General features: G+C 44.3%; 2 protein-coding genes across 6 annotated transcripts in view; one reads left to right on the forward strand and one right to left on the reverse strand.

The window, feature by feature from the left end:
• Positions 1–4,790, forward strand: part of rnf44 (ring finger protein 44) — a 38,296-nt gene extending 33,506 nt beyond the window's left edge. For all 5 annotated transcript variants that reach the window (XM_071411947.1, XM_071411949.1, XM_071411951.1 and 2 more), the window contains one exon: positions 186–4,790. In XM_071411947.1, coding sequence (XP_071268048.1) covers positions 186–248 — 63 coding nt within the window. In that variant the 3' untranslated portion in view covers positions 249–4,790. The remainder of the gene's footprint in view (positions 1–185) is intronic.
• Positions 4,791–6,266: 1,476 nt separating this feature from the next.
• LOC139581784 (FAS-associated factor 2) lies at positions 6,267–17,301 on the reverse strand. Its single transcript, XM_071411946.1, has 11 exons — positions 17,116–17,301; positions 16,371–16,439; positions 15,907–16,041; positions 15,599–15,675; positions 15,354–15,492; positions 12,218–12,303; positions 11,851–11,942; positions 10,022–10,199; positions 7,911–8,082; positions 7,594–7,737; positions 6,267–6,994 (listed from the first exon to the last, which is right to left on the reverse strand). Exons 1-11 carry the CDS (start codon positions 17,176–17,178, stop codon positions 6,812–6,814), a joined length of 1,338 nt encoding a protein of 445 aa, XP_071268047.1. The 5' UTR covers positions 17,179–17,301; the 3' UTR covers positions 6,267–6,811.
• Positions 17,302–18,649: the final 1,348 nt, after the last annotated feature.

Below are 18,649 nucleotides of genomic sequence, written 5' to 3' on the forward strand. Positions count from 1 at the left end.
ATCGTTAACTCTACAGTTACGTCTCAAATGGAACTCTATTCCCTATATAGTACACTACTTTTAACCAGGGTGGCACCCTATTCCCTATATATATATATATATATATATATATATATATAGGGCATAGGGCTCCGGTCAAAAGTAGTGTACTAACACCTTTCTTTTCCCCTTTATCTTCCTTCCAGACCAATCGCACTTGTCCAATCTGTCGGGCGGACGCGTCAGAGGTGCACCGCGAGGTGGAGTGACTGATACCCAGGCTTTGAGATCTTTGATTGGAAAGCAGCACAAAACTAAACCCACGGAGCCTGTCTGTCTTAGCGCCTGCCTCTGCCTCAGCCTGCCTGGGGCCTCCTGCCACCTACCCTGCCTGCGGCCTCCTGCCACCACTCCTGCCTGCGGCCTCCTGCCACCTACCCTGCCTGCTTCCTGCGGCCTCCTGCCACCACTCCTTCCTGCGGCCTCCTGCCACCTACCCTTCCTGCGGCCTGCTTCCTGGGGCCTCCTGCCACCGCTCCTGCCACCTACCCTGCCTGCGTCCCCCACCACCTACCCTGCCTGCGTCCTGCGGGCCCCCCTACCACCTCTCCTGCCCCACCTCAACAACAATAAGCAATCTAAGATTGTATGTTTGGAGCCCCTTCCCCCGGTCGTTCCTCTGCTGTGCTTCTACTGCTGCGTCTGAAAAGCTACTGCCTACCATAGCCTCATAGCCAGAGTTGTCCAGTCAGTCTGTCTGCCTGGGATAGCCATTGATCCACCTCCTCGATCTGCTCCTCTGCCTGCCCCAGTGTTGCAGATTCCAAAGATGTGACCTACCATACGTTGTTATCGTCGTAGGGCTTTTTACGTTTACAAGGTTTTTCCTTTTTTTGTTATCTTGTGGTTTTGGTTAGTTCTTTGTGACAGATGGGAGTTGGAGCTGCCCGCATGGGAGATGGTGATGACGGGGGGGTGGAGCGGAGAGAGGCGTCACACATTGTTCAATCAGCAGGACCAATAATGGAAGTACTTCAACACGGTCAAAACTGTAGACCATTCCACTGGCTTGGAGGAGAAGTCTGGCTGACTGACCATCATAGATGCATGTTTGTGTAGGTGACTGATGGGCAAAGTGACCTGTTAATAATGTATGTTTTGCAATAATGTATTGATGATTTCAATAGTTCGTTCCCTTTTGTTTGTGTTCTTTTTCAATCTGCTAATGCTATTGTGAAAATATGACTTGCTGTGGTTAAAATTAGCCTGAGGTTATGTACTCATCTGGCACTGAGAAGGAGGGTCCACCACCGACCTGTTGGGGATATATCCGCTCCTCCACGCCCTGTTGTTACATACTGTGATACACAACTGACTGGATAGAGGGAGGGAGGGAGGAGGAGATTATGCTGTGGAGTTTCCCTTTTTGTTCTGGTGAAGGTCCTCAGATCGGCCCCCAAGAGAGAGGAGAGGAGGGGACAAAGCACTGCCTGTCTGTGAGGTCATCTGCCCTTTCTGCAAATTAACCACATCCATCCTCCTCTCCAGCCTTGGCTCTGTGTGAGTGCCGGCTGGATCTCAGGCAGCGCTGAGGGGGTTGCATAGACTGTTGATTCAGACTAGCAATATTTTAATCAAACGTCATTTTAAAGGGAAAAACAACAAGCAAACAAAAACAAGGAATTCTGTCTCACCCAGAGAGGGGGACCCTGGGAGGGGGCTTCACTACCCCAGAGAGGGGGACCCTGGGAGGGGGCTTCACTAACCCAGTATCACCCATGCTGACTGACTGCTGCATAAAGCAGTATGTGCAATGAGTGATGGGTTTTAACGTGGACATTTTTTCTTCCTGTTTTTGGAAGAACCAGGCATTTATTTGTTTGTGAGCCAAATATTCAATATAATATATATATATATACTCTTTCAAGATTTCAGATCTGCCTTCAAGACCTTGACAAGCACAAACCCTATTTACTTACTAATCTTAAAAAAAAAAAAAAAAAACCTTTGTCATTTCCACTTGTTTTTAAGAGTATCATTTTTAAATAGTGTTATTTATTGGTTTTAGCTATCTTAGAGACAACCTGTTGAAGGACAAGGTCAGAGCACTAACATGGAAGTGTGTGGTTAAATGGTATGTGTTCTAATCTAAAGGCAACTTAACTTGGTCAGGTCTTGTTGTTAGGCCGTGCTAACTAATGGTGTTGTAAAAAGATGAAGTGTTTGTCTGCTGCATAGCTTCGGTGTGAAAGCTTCTCGATAATCGTCTTGTTTTTGAAGACAAAAGAATGTTATAACTCCCTGTTGTAAACATCTCTAGTGACCTGACAAGACAGACGCTCTGTCCCAGCTGACTGTACTTTTTTACAGTGATGATCAGGACAGGGCGGGGTTGGAGACAAAGATGGGAGGGAGGGAGGAGTGGTGTTTGGTAGAGTGATACACTGTTAGACATCTATAGGGCTGCGTCCCAAATAGTATCCTAAGTAGTGCACTACTTTTGACCAGGGCCCATAGGAACTAGTGCACTACTTTTGACCAGGGCCCGTAGTGGCTAGTGCACTATATAGGGAATAGCATGCCATTTGGGTCTCTGTACTCATCTTTGACTTCCAAAACGGAATGTTGTTGGGGTGTTTAAAAAAAGTTAGTCCGGGTGTCTTTTGTAAGTGTTGTGTGAGTAGGGAGCCTCCTTTCTATTCCCAACTGCCCCAATAAGCACTGCGAGGCAGATGGACACTTTGCTTTCTTGTGTAAAAGGACCTTGCCATGTTTTCTATAGCGAATGTGAGTCTCTTTGTGACATGTGTTACCACCTTTAAAGAAGAAGAAAAAGCCATCTTGATGAGTTTAAAGTAAAAACCCACAGCTTTGAGAGTTAATCTGTGTACATATCTGTCCACTGGCATATATTGTGAGTTTGAAACAAAAAAACAAAAAAATCACTCAGGGCCTCTCAGTATATAAGAATAAAAGGAAAACAGTCTGTTCTAATTTGACAGATGCCATGAAAAGATTAGTGGTGGATTTGAATTTTCTTGGTTGTTTTCCTCAGGCCTTGCATATTTTTAATGTAATCAATTAAAATAATAATAATAATAAATAGTTTTTTTGTTTGTTGCCAGAGTGTAGTGGATATTACATCATATAATTACAAATTTAGTTTGTGTTCTTGAACAACCACACGACGTACAGACATGCATATTTACATAACGGTTGTGGTCCCATTTTAAAACGTGCCATTGATGCACACTATCCTACCTAAAAACTACAAGGTGTTTGCATGATTTAAAAAAATAAAATAAAAACAATTTTTGTGTATTTCCAGTGAAAGATATCTAGCCATGGGGGACGGTGGACTATTTAACGGTGCACAATATGCATGCATGTCCTACCAAGTCCCAACTGGTTTTTTAGCTAGCTCTAGTTGGCTTCGGGTCCGTTCTTCAGAGGGAGGTCCGTTACTGCTCAGCTGATAACTGCCATGCGTTGTACTGCACACATTTGTACCCCAACCGAATGACTACAAGATTTTATTACGCTTTATAAAATAAAATAAAAAGTTACCTGGACTTGGAACTGGGGAGAAATCCTGGATTTTAAAGTTGTTTGGTTATGCTATGTTGTTATTGCCTCAGATAATAAACATTCACTGCAAAGCCATAGTGAAAAACCAATAGATCTGCTTTAGGTATGATGCTGTTTGACATGAGGATCTGATCTGATGGATTCTTAGAGCATGTTGCTATGCTAATAGCCTTAAAATAGTCAGTTACATTTTAAAGAAGACTTGTTAGTCAAACTAATTAACCTCCTAACTCTCAATGTAGATTTGACATCTAGATACCAGTTGGAGGCTGCTGAGGGGAGAACAGCTCGTAATTATGTCTGGAACAGAGTCAATGGAATGGAATCAAACACATGGTAACGTGTTTGATACCATTCCACTGATTTACGCTCCAGCCATTACGACAAGCCCGTCCTCCCTAATTTAAGGTGCCACCAACCTCCTGTGCTGGATACCTTTTATTCACTTATTGAAACATTAGCACCATGGTTTGGGGGGGTTAAACATTATTTGGCAGGTTTTAATGACCATATTGTGATTTTTTTTCTTCTGTCCCAAATACCAGAAAACCTCATGTAAAGTCAAGTAACTTAAAAACAATACATTTTAAATAGAATCTTGTAGTCTTTCTGTAATCCAATTCATGAATAATCTCACAGCTTGTGTGGTGCAAAAGGGGAAAAAACTTTTTTTTTTAATAAAATGCTGTTCCAATAATAAAACAGCTAAAAATAATTTATTTAGGATTTGATTTCTTTGTTTGCGTCGTAGATTCACTGTTTTTCCAATGATGTGTTGCCGTGGTGGGAATAGTGGTCTGTCTACTGATTCTACGGCTCCCTCCAGCTTCTAGGGGGTCTCCCACCCAACAGGCCAGGGGCATTAGAAACAACAGATGTTTGCTTTGGTACTTGCACATTTTACAGTTACCTCATTTTTGCCATGTTTGGATTTAAAATAAAATAAAATGCTCATATATATATATAAATATATAGGGAAAAGATTCTGAATGCTATCATTTTTTCATTCCATTGGAATCATTGTTTGTAGCATTTAACTAGTTATAGTGTATTATATATACACACACCTGTATACTGATTGACATTTTTCAGATTTGTACTTTTTTTAAAATGAAAAGTTGTTAGTTCTGCTTTACCGAGTCGTGCGATCATATTTTTTTTTAATAGTTGTGGCTGATTTTGAGAGTAGTTCACTAATAAATGTATGATGTATACCAATATTACAGCCGTGTCCTTGCCTGTTTTCACTGTAATCACCATTAGAGTTGTCATCAATGCCAGGATTGAGTCCCACAATGTTCCCTTATATAGTGCCCTCTTTTTGACCAGAGCCCTAGGCTCTCGTACTGTGCAGAGAAAAGGAATGCGATCTCTCTAGTATTTTATGAGACATACACTACAATCACCAAAAGTATGTGGACACCTGCTCATCGAACATCTCATTCAAAAATCATGGGCTTTAATATAGAGTTGGTCGCCCCCTTTGCTGCTATAACAGCCTCCACTCTTCTGGGAAGGCTTTCCACTAGATGTTGGAACATTGCTGTGGGGACTTGCTTCCATTCAGCCACAATAGCATTAGTGAGGACGGGCAACTGATGTTGGGCGATTAGTCGTGGCTCGCAGTCGGCATTCCAATTCATCCCAAAGGTGTTTGATGGGAATCTGTTCAGGCCAGTCAAGTTTTTCCACACCGATCTCGACAAACCATTTCTGTATGGACATCGCTTTGTGCACGGGGGCATTGTCATGCTGAAACAGGAAAGGGCCTTCCCCAAGCTGTTGCCACAAAGTTGGAAGCACAGAATTGTCTAGAATGTCATTGTATGCTGTAGCGTTAAGAGTCACTGGAACTAAGGGGCCCGAACTGTGAAAACAGCCCCAGACCATCATTCCTCCTCCACCAAACATTACAGTTGGCACTATGCATTGGGGCAGGTAGCGTTCTCCTGGCATCCGCCAAACCCAGATTCGTCCGTTGGACTGCCAGACGGTGAAGCGTGATTCATCACTCCAGAGAACACGTTTCCACTGCTCCAGAGTCCAATGGCGGCGAGCTTTATACCACTCCAGCCGACGTTTGGCATTGAGCATGGTGGTATTAGGCTTGTGTGCGGCTGCTCTGCTATGGAAACCCATTTCCTGAAGCTCCCGACAAACAGTTATTGTGCTGATGTTGCTTCCAGAGGCAGTTTGGAGCTCGGTAGTTAGTGTTGCAACTGGACAGCTGATTGTTTGTGCTTCAACACTCGGCGGTACTGTTCTGTTAGCTTGTGTGGCCTGCCACGTTGCTCCTAGACGTTTCCACTTCACAATAACAACACTTGCAGTTCAACCATGGGACAAACACACTGTTGGAAAGGTGGCATCCTATGACGGTGCCACGTTGAAAGTCACTCAGCTCTTCAGCAAGGCCAATGTTTGTCTATGGAGATTGCATGGCTTTGTGCTCGATTTTATATACCTGTCAGCAACAGGTGTAGCTGAATTTGAAGGGATATCCACATACTTTTGGCCATGTGTATTTATTCAGATTAACATAATACACTTGTTTTCCCACATATCTACAAAAACGTTAAAAACTGACAATGCTTCAAGGTTAGCAGAGATTCTGGGAGGAAGGCTGAGATTTATCTGACCAAGAGAGCTGGGGATGGGAAAAGAGCACTGACAGCCAGGAATATTATCAAAACCATCACAACATTTTAAAATGTTTAATTTATAGTTGTTGGAAAATGACATCTTAAACATGACCAGCCCATTCTGATGTTACAGGAGAAATAGGCATCTATGAAATCACCACAGGCAGACTGTTATACTAGAGATAGGTAAAAGCCACATGCTGAAAGCTGTGGCCCTCTTCTTGTTGAACTGTGTTGTCGTTCTAAACTGCGGTATGGAAACTCAACCCTCGCTTGTTTGGTCGTCTCAAGACAATTACATTATATAGTCAACTTTGATTGAATAATGAATAATAAAAAATAAAAAAAACGGTGCTTTTTCAGCCTTGTTCTTTAAATATCCAACGTATGTACAGGGAGTTAACATCTCTCCTTTTAAAACAACAGTATCAGGGCTGGCGGGTTGGCTAAATTATTTAGGGTCAGAGTTTTTGTTTCATTATTTTAGACAGTGACCCCTAGTGCACAACGGCCATTTAAAAAAATAAAAAAAATAAATGGGGGATAGAAACAAGGTAAAAACAGAACAGCTGATTTGCTCATGTTGGAAGGTTAGCTAGGTGTCAATCGTCCGTGAGGTCCTGAACAAAGAGGACCTCGGAACGGCTGAGGCCGGCCTCTTTGAGGCTGGGTGGGTTGGGCTGCTCCTCCGTGGGAAGGCAGGGCAGAACACGGCGGGGGAAGTTGGTAACTAACTGGAATTTCTCCGGAGTCTCCTTCAACGAGAACAGGAAGTCGTATATTACCTGGAGAAACAGAGGGACAGATGTTTTGTTGTTGTTGTCAAGGCCATAAGTTCCATTGGTATTTGCCAGGGCAGTTTAATCAGACTGTTACAAATGACACGACACATAGAAGAGCGACTAGGCGTTTGCTGTGTAGAACTGGGAGTCAAGGCTCCACTGGTGGTCAACAGTTAAAGCTACCACCTGTAAGTTAACTAGAGCAGCGGCGTGTTCGTACGGTCAGACTGTCTTACCGAGCAGAGCCGTGTTCGTACGGTCAGACTGTCTTACCGAGCAGAGCCGTGTTCGTACGGTCAGACTGTCTTACCGAGCAGCGCCGTGTTCGTACGGTCAGACTGTCTTACCGAGCAGAGCCGTGTTCGTACGGTCAGACTGTCTTACCGAGCAGAGCCGTGTTCGTACGGTCAGACTGTCTTACCGAGCAGAGCCGTGTTCGTACGGTCAGACTGTCTTACCGAGCAGCGCCGTGTTCGTACGGTCAGACTGTCTTACCGAGCAGAGCCGTGTTCGTACGGTCAGACTGTCTTACCGAGCAGAGCCGTGTTCGTACGGTCAGACTGTCTTACCGAGCAGAGCCGTGTTCGTACGGTCTGTCTTACCGTCAGAGACTGCTGGAAGAGGAACCGCCTCTCTACTCTGGTGTCGTTAGGCAGTTTGAAAACTATCTTGACGCTGTCGGGGTCGTCTGCTGGGGGCTCGGGGGGAAGACATTCTGACTTGCGCTCCTTCTCTTCGTCCAGCGTCTTTAAAAAAAAAAGTATAAAAATAACAATTATTTAGCCACAGTCAAACTGGCAACAACAAAGGATTAAAAAACATTAAATGTAGTCAGAGAGGACAGACTGAGCGCGAGTGAGGAGACAAAAAGATTGACAAGACAGAGAAAGAGAGACAGACAGTATCAAAGTGTCCTCACCCTCCTCCTCCTCTCCTCGGCCAGGACCGTCTGCCGGACCTTCTCCTCCTCCGCCTGAACCTTGTCCTGCTCCTCCCTCTTCCTCCGGTCCTTCTCCTGGTCGGCTCTCAGCGACTCCAGGTAGGCCTCGTCCTGCTGCGCCCGCAACACCTGCGTCTGGTTCCTCTCCTCCCTGGAACACCCCCCCCACACACACACGTTCCATTAACCTAGTTTCTGAGGTCTAATTCAAATTCCAGGCACACTACATCTCCAGGACGAGAGACGGACGTACGGGAGACGTCATCACACTACATCTACAGGACCAGAGACGGACGTACGGGAGACGTCACCACACTACATCTACAGGACCAGACACGGACGTACGGGAGACGTCACCACACTACATCTACAGGACCAGACACGGACGTACGGGAGACGTCATCACACTACATCTACAGGACCAGAGACGGACGTACGGGAGACGTCATCACACTACATCTACAGGACCAGACACGGACGTATGGGAGACGTCACCACACTACATCTACAGGACCAGAGACGGACGTACGGGAGACGTCACCACACTACATCTACAGGACCAGACACGGACGTACGGGAGACGTCATCACACTACATCTACAGGACCAGAGACGGACGTACGGGAGACGTCATCACACTACATCTACAGGACCAGACACGGACGTACGGGAGACGTCACCACACTACATCTACAGGACCAGACACGGACGTACGGGAGACGTCATCACACTACATCTACAGGACCAGACACGGACGTACGGGAGACGTCACCACACTACATCTACAGGACCAGAGACGGACGTACGGGAGACGTCACCACACTACATCTACAGGACCAGACACGGACGTACGGGAGACGTCATCACACTACATCTACAGGACCAGACACGGACGTACGGGAGACGGCACCACACTACATCTACAGGACCAGAGACGGACGTACGGGAGACGTCACCACACTACATCTACAGGACCAGACACGGACGTACGGGAGACGTCATCACACTACATCTACAGGACCAGAGACGGACGTACGGGAGACGTCACCACACTACATCTACAGGACCAGACACGGACGTACGGGAGACGTCACCACACTACATCTACAGGACCAGAGACGGACGTACGGGAGACGTCATCACACTACATCTACAGGACCAGAGACGGACGTACGGGAGACGTCATCACACTACATCTACAGGACCAGACACGGACGTACGGGAGACGTCACCACACTACATCTACAGGACCAGACACGGACGTACGGGAGACGTCATCACACTACATCTACAGGACCAGAGACGGACGTACGGGAGACGTCACCACACTACATCTACAGGACCAGAGACGGACGTACGGGAGACGTCACCACACTACATCTACAGGACCAGAGACGGACGTACGGGAGACGTCACCACACTACATCTACAGGACCAGACACGGACGTACGGGAGACGTCATCACACTACATCTACAGGACCAGACACGGACGTACGGGAGACGTCATCACACTACATCTACAGGACCAGAGACGGACGTACGGGAGACGTCACCACACTACATCTCCAGGACGAGAGACGGACGTACGGGAGACGTCACCACACTACATCTACAGGACCAGAGACGGACGTACGGGAGACGTCATCACACTACATCTACAGGACCAGACACGGACGTACGGGAGACGTCACCACACTACATCTACAGGACCAGACACGGACGTACGGGAGACGTCATCACACTACATCTACAGGACCAGACACGGACGTACGGGAGACGTCACCACACTACATCTACAGGACCAGAGACGGACGTACGGGAGACGTCACCACACTACATCTACAGGACGAGAGACGGACGTATGGGAGACGTCACCACACTACATCTACAGGACCGGACAACATCTCCACATTATTTTTCCTATAAGTAAAATAAGCATTCAAACCTGGGTTTCAAATACAAAAAAACGATTCACGTACTTTTTGAGTTTGTCTGAAGTGCCAGATGGCCTGCTATTGGAAACCACAGCTCTGCAATCAGTCCATGTCAGTCCCTTACTGTTCAGACATCAGGTAGGATCAGTCCCTTACCGTTCCAAGCGTTCAGACATCAGGTAGGTCTGGTTGGCCTCCATGATGAAGGTGAGCTGGTTGAGGAGGTCCTCTGATTGGATGAGCCCCTCCAGACGTCCCACCACCGTCATCTTACGGTCCTTCAGCATGATCATGGCCAGGAAGGGGAAAGTGTTCTCACGCAGCGCCTGGGACACTGAGGTACAGACACACACCAAACACAGATTAAAACAACACTGAAATAAAGAGATTCCTCCTCATATCTTAGGGGACTGACGAAAAATCATCCTAAGTTCCCAGCACGGATGACTGACTTTTATCTTTAACCTTATTTAAAACCAGTTATGGACAGGGGGCAGCATTTCCACTTTGAACGAATTGCGTACCCAAACGGAATTTCCTCCTACTTTGCCCCAGAAGGTAATACATGCATATTAATATTACTATTGTATAGAAAACACCCTTAAGTTTCTAAAACTGTTTGAATTATGTCTGTAAGTAGAACAGAACTCATTTGGCAGACAAAAACCTGAGAAGACTTCCAAACAGGAAGTGAGAACTCGATTTTCAAAACAGTGCCAAATATAGTTATGGATAAGCAAACACTTCCTAGGGCTTCCACTAGATGTCACCATCTTTAGATTTTGGTTATATGATTCTACTATAATGGAGGGGCTCATAGGAGCTATTTTACTGAGTGGTCTTCAGAAATCTCAGTCTCTTTTTGCGCGAGCGAGAGAGAGTGCTCTCGTTCCAATGCTCTTTCTTCAGACAATGAAATTCTCCGGTTGGATCCTTATTGATGATTAATGTTAAACACATCCTAAATATGGATTGCATACATCATTTGACTTGTTTCTACGACCTGTAACGGAACTTTTTGAGTTTTTGTCTGGAGGGATTGCTCGTGCGTCATGAAAATGGATTCCTGGGCTGAACATGCTAACAACAAGTGGCTAAATGATGGGCTTTATGGAACTTTTCAGTCATTTATTGTCGAACTGCGAATCCTGGGAGTGCCTTCTGATGAAGTTATTCGAAGGTAAGTGCATATTTATAGTGTTTTTGTAGCTTCTGTTGACGCCAAAATGGCGACTATTTCTTTGGCTGGATTGTGCTCTGAGCGCCGTTCTCAGATTATTATTTTTCCGTAAAGTTTATTTTGAAATCTGACACAGCGGTTGCATAGAGGATAAGTTTATCTTTAATTATGTGAATAACACTTGCATCTTTTATCAATGTTTATTATGAGTATTTCTGCAAAATCACCGGATGTTTTAGAATCAAAACATTACTGCACGTAACGCGCTAATGTAAACTGAGATTTTTTAAATATATAAATATGCACATTATCGAACAAAACATAAATGTATTGTATAACATGATGTCATATGACTCATCTGATGAAGATTTTCAAAGGTTAGTGATTAATTTTATCTCTATTTGTGGGTTTTGTGAAAGCTATCTTTGCTGTGAAAAAATGTCTGTGCTTTTTTGGATTTGGTGGTGAGCTAACATAAATATATGTTGTGTTTTCGCTGTAAAACATTTTAAAAATCGGACACTTGGCTGGATTCACAAGATGTTTATCTTTCATTTGCTGTATTGGACTTATTAATGTGTGAAAGTGAAATATTTCTAAAAAATATATTTGAATTTTGCGCGCTGCCTTTTCAGCAGAATGTTGTGCTGGGCGAGAAAGGTTAACCAGATCAGACTGACTGAGACCACATCCTCATTTACAGCAACGAGTAAAATAATTAGGCCAGTTCCTCTTTGTAGAATGTATCTCCAGCTCTAGGAGATCTAGGTAGTGAAGACAGCGTGCAAGAGTAGACGATGTGTACCTCTGTATCCCTCAGGCCTGCTGGTGGAACAGGCCCAGAACAGCATCCGGGTGTTGAGGAAGGTCATGACCTCTTCTGTACATAACGTGGAGCTGGAGGAAGATGGAAACAGAAACACATGAATATAAACCAGGGGAAAATATAAAATCATTTATACTAATAACGAAGACGGGGAAGACATATGAATAATACCAAGCATGCCACAGATATGGAAACGAGCAAGGAATACCTCCCATTCAATCCACTGAATAAATATTCAAACCAACAGAAGCGGAATTCTAACTAGATCCCTCAAAAAAGGGTTTTTGTTCTGTTTGTGTATGTTGGCCTCGTGTAAATGGATCATATGTTGTGTTATGGGACCTACCGACAGAACTGGTCTGTATCCTGGTTGTCCTCTCCATGGAGGTAAACTAACAAGTAGCGAAGCTCACGTTTGGCATCATTCAATGCCTACAGGTGGGGAAACAAACATAACATATAACACTACCAGCTATCAACGAAGTTACACAGACAGTTGAAGTCGGAAGTTTACATACACTTTAGTTGGAGTCATTAAAACTCATTTTTTCAAACACTCCACAAATTTCTTGTTAACAAACTATAGTTTTGGGAAGTCAGTCAGGACATCTACTTTGTGCATGACACAAGTAATTTTTCCATCAATTGTTTACAGATTATTTCACTGTATCACAATTCCAGTGGGTCAGAAGTTTACATACACTAAGTTGACTGTGCCTTTAAACAGCTTGGAAAATTCCAGAAAAAGATGTCATGGCTTTAGAAGCTTCTGATAGGCTAATTGACATAATTTGAGTCAATTGGAGGTGTACCTGTGGATGTATTTCAAGGCCTACCTTCAAACTCAGTGCCTCTTTGCTTGACATCATGGGAAAATCAAAAGAAATCAACCAAGACCTCAAAACAAAATTGTAGACCTTCACAAGTCTGGTTCATCCTTGGGAGCAATTTCCAAATGCCTGAAGGTATCACTTTCATCTGTACAAACAATAGTACGCAAGTATAAACACCATGGGACCACACAGCCGTCATACCGCTCAGGAAGGAGACGCATTCTGTCTCCTAGAGATGAACGTACTTTGGTGCAAAAAGTGCAAATCAATCCCAGAACAACAGCAAAGGACCTTGTGAAGATGCTGGAGGAAACAGGGACAAAATTATCTATATCCACAGTAAAACGAGTCCTATATTGACATAACCTGAAAGGCCGCTCAGCAAGGAAGAAGCCACTGCTCCAAAACCGCCATTAAAAAGCCAGACTACGGTTTGCAACTGCACATGAGGACAAAGATTGTACTTTTTACAGAAATATCCTCTGGTCTGATGAAACAAAAATAGAACTGTTTGGCCATAATGACCATCGTTATGTTTGGAGGAAAAAGGGAGAGGCTTGCAGGCCGAAGAACACCATCCCAACCATGAAGCACGGGGGTGGCAGCATCATGTTGTGGGGGTGCTTTGCTGCAGGAGGGACTGGTTCACTTCACAAAATAGATGGCATCTTCAGGAAGGAAAATTGTGAATATATTGAAGCAACATCAAGACATCAGTCAGGAAGTTAAAGCTTGGTCGCAAATGGGTCTTCCAAATGGTCAATGACCCCAAGCGTACTTCAAAAGTTGTGGCAAAATGGCTCAAGGACAACAAAGTCAAGATATTGGAGTGGCCATCACAAAGACCTGACCTCAATCCTATAGAAAACTTGTGGGCAGAACTGAAAAAGCATGTGTGAGCAAGGAGGCCTACAAACCTGACTCAGTTACACCAGCTCTGTCAGGAGGAATGGGCCAAAATTCACCCAACTTATTGTGGGAAGCTTGTGGAAGGCTACTCAAAACGTTTCACTCAAGTTAAACAATTTAAAAGGCAATGCTACCAAATACCAATTGAGTGCATGTAAACTTCTGACCCACTGGGAATGTGATAAAATAAATAAAAGCTGAAATAAATAATTCTCTACTATTATTCTGACATTTCACAATCTTAAAATAAAGTGGTGATCCTAACTGACCTAAGACAGGGAATTTTTACTCTGATTAAATGTCAGGAATTGTGAAAAACGGAGTTTAAATATATTTGGCTAAGGTGTATGTAAACTTCCGACTTCAACTGTACATCATATGTACACACACACAAGTATGAGGATACCCCTTCAAATTAGTGGATTTTGCTATTTAAGCCACACCTATTGCTGACAGGTGTATAAAAATCAAGCACACAGCCATGCGATCTCCAAAGACAAACATTTGCAGTAGAATGGCCTTACTGAATAGCTCAGTGACTTTCAACGTGGCACCGTCATAGGATGCCACCTTTACAACAAGTCAGTCCGTCAAATTTCTGCCCTGCTAGAACTGCCCTGGTCAACTGTAAGTGCTGTTATTGTGAAGTGGAAACGTCTAGAAGCAACAACGGCTCAGCGGTAGGCCACACAAGCTGAACGGGAACGCCAAGCGCGTAGCAATCATCTGTCCACGACAGCAATTCTCACTACCGAGTCCCAAACTGCCTCTGGAAGCAACGTCAGCACAAGAACTGTTAGTCGGGAGCTTCATGAAATGGGTTTCCATGGCCGAGCAGCAGCACACAAACCTAAGATCACCATCATGCACAATGCCAAGCGTCAGCTGAGGCGGTGTTAAGCTCGCCCCCATTGGACGCTGGAGCAGTGAAAACGCATTCTCTGGAGTGATGAATCACGCTTCACGGACGAATCTGAATGCTACCTGCCCCAATGCATAGCGCCAACTGTAAAGTTTGGTGGAGGAGGAATAATGATCTGGGGCTTTTTTTGAAGGTTCTGGCCCCTTAGTTCCAGTGAAGGGAAATCTTAACGCTACAGCATACAATGACATTCTAGACGATTCTGTGCTTCCAACTTTGTGGCACCAGTTTGGGGAAGGCCCTTTCCTGTTTCAGCATGACAATGTCCTGTGCAAAAAGCGAGTTCCATACAGAAATGGTTTATAGAGATCGGTGTGGAAGAACTTGACTGGCCTGCACAGAGCCCTGACCTCAAGCCGATCTAACACTTTTGGGATGAATTGGAACGCTGACTGCGAGTCAGGACTAATCGCCCAACATCAGTGCCCGTCCTCACTAATGCTCTTGTGGCTGAATGGAAGCAAGTCCCCGCAGTAATGAACCAACATCTAGTGGAAAGCCTTCCCAGAATAGTGGAGGCTGTTATAGCAGCAAAGGGGGGGACCAACTCCTTATTAACGTTCATGATTTCAGAATGAGATGTTGGACGAGCAGGTGTGCACATACACTACATCAACAAAAGCATGTTCTAAATCGATTGAACCTATATGGATTCTGGAACATCCGCTTCCTTAAAACCATTTAGTCGGTTGTTCAATAAAATAAAACTTGGCGTGTCAACTTTTTGCGTTCCAATATACTTCTTGTGGATGGTCAAGGTACTATACTAGTATCCCAAATTGAGATTGAAACTGGACTGGGGAACCTGAGTAACACACCTGGCTATATGTTCCCTGGTAAAACACTGGATGCGATCGACCGTACTTCTCTTCAAAACTATGGATGAAGGAGACAACGTCACCCACGGGGTCTGTGACGCGTCCACGAGGGTCTGGCCTGACCCACCGCAGGGCAAACCTGGGGAGGAGGAGGAGGAACCAATCAGTCACCTTTATACAGAAACGTCAGGCAGCTCATGTTTATAAAGGGAAACTGATGGCCAAATACAGTTTCTTTGTATTACCTAAATATGTCCAGAAGTGTGTAATATGTCAATCTGAAAGGTAGCATTATCATGTAGTAACTCCATCCTATTAATCCCTGAAAAAGTAAGAAAAAGACCAGATGAGACATGATGATCAGAACAGTGGAAAGATTCAATGAGAATACTACAGCTGTCAGCTGGATGAGTTCAGTTATGGACTTGATTTCTGTAAGCAGAAGGTTGCCCCACTGTGTATGCGAATGTCATATTGCAGAGTCTACCTTTAAAGTTGAGATGCAAGAACAATTTACCAGTGACATATGAGACAAGAGAATCAGTGTACGTACTCTGGGTTGTGGCCTGGAGACGATATAACTATACACTCTGTGGTCTGCTGTGTTGACCTGTAAGGGTCTGGACGGCGGAGGGTTAAACACACTAGGAACTCCTTCCTGCTCATTCAGTCTGTCCTGCACCGCAGCCTGGGAACACACACACACACACACACACACACACACACACACACACACACACACACACACACACACACACACACACACACAATTTGATCTCAACTTGGACAGCACAGGAAGACTAAACCATGACCATTTCAAAGAGCAGAGATCATGATGAATTTAAGGCAACATTTGTCACATGATATATATATTACTGCACTGTATGTAACTCATTCATAACAGTGCAACCACTGAGAAATTATTGTGCATGATGTCCTGTGTATTTTGTGGTCTTCAAGGCCCACATCAACAACAAAAAAGAGCCATTCATGTATTTTGGGGTTGACAGTTCTTACCTCGATGTTCCAATTGTGTTGTTCTAATGTGCGCCGACATTGGTCCATAGACTCCAAACCTGTCAAGTCCTGAAATCAAATCCAAAAATCATTAGTCTCAGATCTAACACTAGTGTACACGGGACTGGACCAATCTCCAATTGATTGGAGTACAGATGTACAGATGTTAGGTTCAACGAATTTATTCCAATAATTCCTACAGGACATTTCCATATCTTGGTTCTGGATGAAACAGAGGGGGGCCTTACTAGGAACTACCCTGTCATGTGCCATAACAGTTGTGTCTGATGATCACTCTCAAGCCATCTTTTCAGCGAACAGTTTAACTAAGTAACGTTAGCTTTGTTGACCTAGCTAGCCAACTGTCGTTAGCCTAGCTAGCTAACGTTAGTTGTAAGTAGCTAAGACAAGTCCTGCAAGATAACTAAAGTTCAAAAATGTATTTTCTAATTCACCATACACTGATTGAAGTTTGCTGATGTGATTCTTTGGGGGAATTGTCGGGAACGGACAAGCAATTCAAGACAATAGTTTGTAGAGAAAATAATTGGTGTGTTGTTAGATAACGTTAACGGTAACTGGTTAGTTAGTTAACCGAGGCGCTAGGGGTATCGAAATTATATTGTCAAAAAGCAGTTTTACACCCATAACGTGATTTATATTGAACAATTTCCATCGTATATCTAAACATACATTAATATGGAGTTATATATAAACTACTGTAAGCCGAATAAAGGTTGACTACCTGAAATTGAAGGAGTTTTTCAGTCTGCGCCTGAGATAATTCCTGCTCCTCTGGCGCCGCCATCTTACCTCGCCAATAGTTACTTGCAGTTTGCAAACGATTCGTTCTTCTTCTTCTATGATATAATAGCAATCCGCAAACCAACGTTAAAGGTGCATGCCGCCACCTATTGTGCTGGAGTGTGTGGTTAATCACGGTTTACAACATTTCTAAGTCCTCCTACCTTAACTCAGTACGTCTGAGAAAGAAAAAAAAAAGAGCCCTACTAACTTCTAATAGACCCTTCCCCATCCCCCAAATGCCGTCCAAACCCCTCCAACCTCAATCTGTCCCTCTCTTCAACATACTTACAACAATATAACAACACATGCTCCACTCCAGACATGAACCAATTCACATGCTTGCCAACCAGATGTAATGACGAGTTCAATGTGCAATGTCCTAAGCGCAATCGAGCAAACACCACTTCGTCTTTTCTAATCTGACCTTTGAATTTTAGTCCACCGACCTTTCTTTGTAGGGCATATAAATGCCGGTGCTCAGAGTCCCATCTCTTCTGCCACACATCTATCAAAATGGCTCTGATCTTACATTTGGCCTCACCGCTACCCAGAGGAACATTCATATCAATTATATCTAGTTTCAAAGCTCTTTTAGCTAACTGGTCTACAATTTCATTCCCTTCCACACCCGAATGTGCTGGGGCCCAGCAGAATCTCACTACTACACACATTCTCTCAATTCTCCATGATAACATTGATACCTCCAATAGTAGGTCACTCCTATTAGATTGGCCAGATGATAAACTATTCAATACAGACAGAGAATATAAGCATATAATAATTCTAACAGGTTGTACGTGTAACCGGTGTGAAATGGCTAGCTAGTTAGCGGGGTGTGCGCTAATAGCGTTTCAATCGGTGACGTCACTCGCTTTGAGACCTTGAAGTAGTTGTTCCCCTTGCTCTGCAAGGGCCGCTTTTGTGGAGCGATGGGTAACGATGCTTCGAGGGTGGCTGTTGTCTATGTGTGCAGAGGGTCCCTGGTACGAGCACAGGTAGGGGCGAGGAGAGGGACGGAAGCGATACTGTTACATACGTCCTCCACCCACTGGAGGGCAACTATTATCGGTAACAGCTCAACTGAATATACTTTCCTTTTGTCTACCAAGGTTAGATCAACAACAGGATCTGGGAGTAACCATGGAGGAACATCCCCTATCACCACAGAAGGGCCAACCTCCAACTCCCTCAAACCACTCTCATCAGCAAGCTTTCCAACTGTCTAACCAAAACCACTACCTTGTCTACTAGTATATTCCCAACAGTCATCTAGAACAGTAGCAGTGGGATGGTCAACCTCACAGCCTTTCAACCCAATAAACTAAACAGGATTAACAATGGGGTCCATAAAGTGCTGAAGGAGTCTTGCCTCAAATATCTGGTTCTTGTTCACTGTGTGTGCCACTCTCTGCAGCTCGCTCATTTGTAGTTCTAAACATATTTAGGGTGTTTTTTTACTCACTTTTTGTCTC

The sequence above is a fragment of the Salvelinus alpinus genome, chromosome 7 (genome assembly GCF_045679555.1).
Source record: "Salvelinus alpinus chromosome 7, SLU_Salpinus.1, whole genome shotgun sequence".
In the NCBI taxonomy this organism is placed as follows: domain Eukaryota; kingdom Metazoa; phylum Chordata; class Actinopteri; order Salmoniformes; family Salmonidae; genus Salvelinus; species Salvelinus alpinus.

Coding starts and splice junctions, on each gene's coding strand:
- LOC139581784 (XM_071411946.1), bottom strand. CDS start 17,178: ATGGCGGCGCCAGAGGAGCAGGAATTATCTCAGGCGCAGACTGAAAAA. Junction 16,042..16,370: donor AACACAATTGGAACATCGAG/GTAAGAACTGTC, acceptor GTGTGTTCCCAG/GCTGCGGTGCAGGACAGACT. Junction 6,995..7,593: donor TCTTCCAGCAGTCTCTGACG/GTAAGACAGACC, acceptor CTGTTTCTCCAG/GTAATATACGACTTCCTGTT.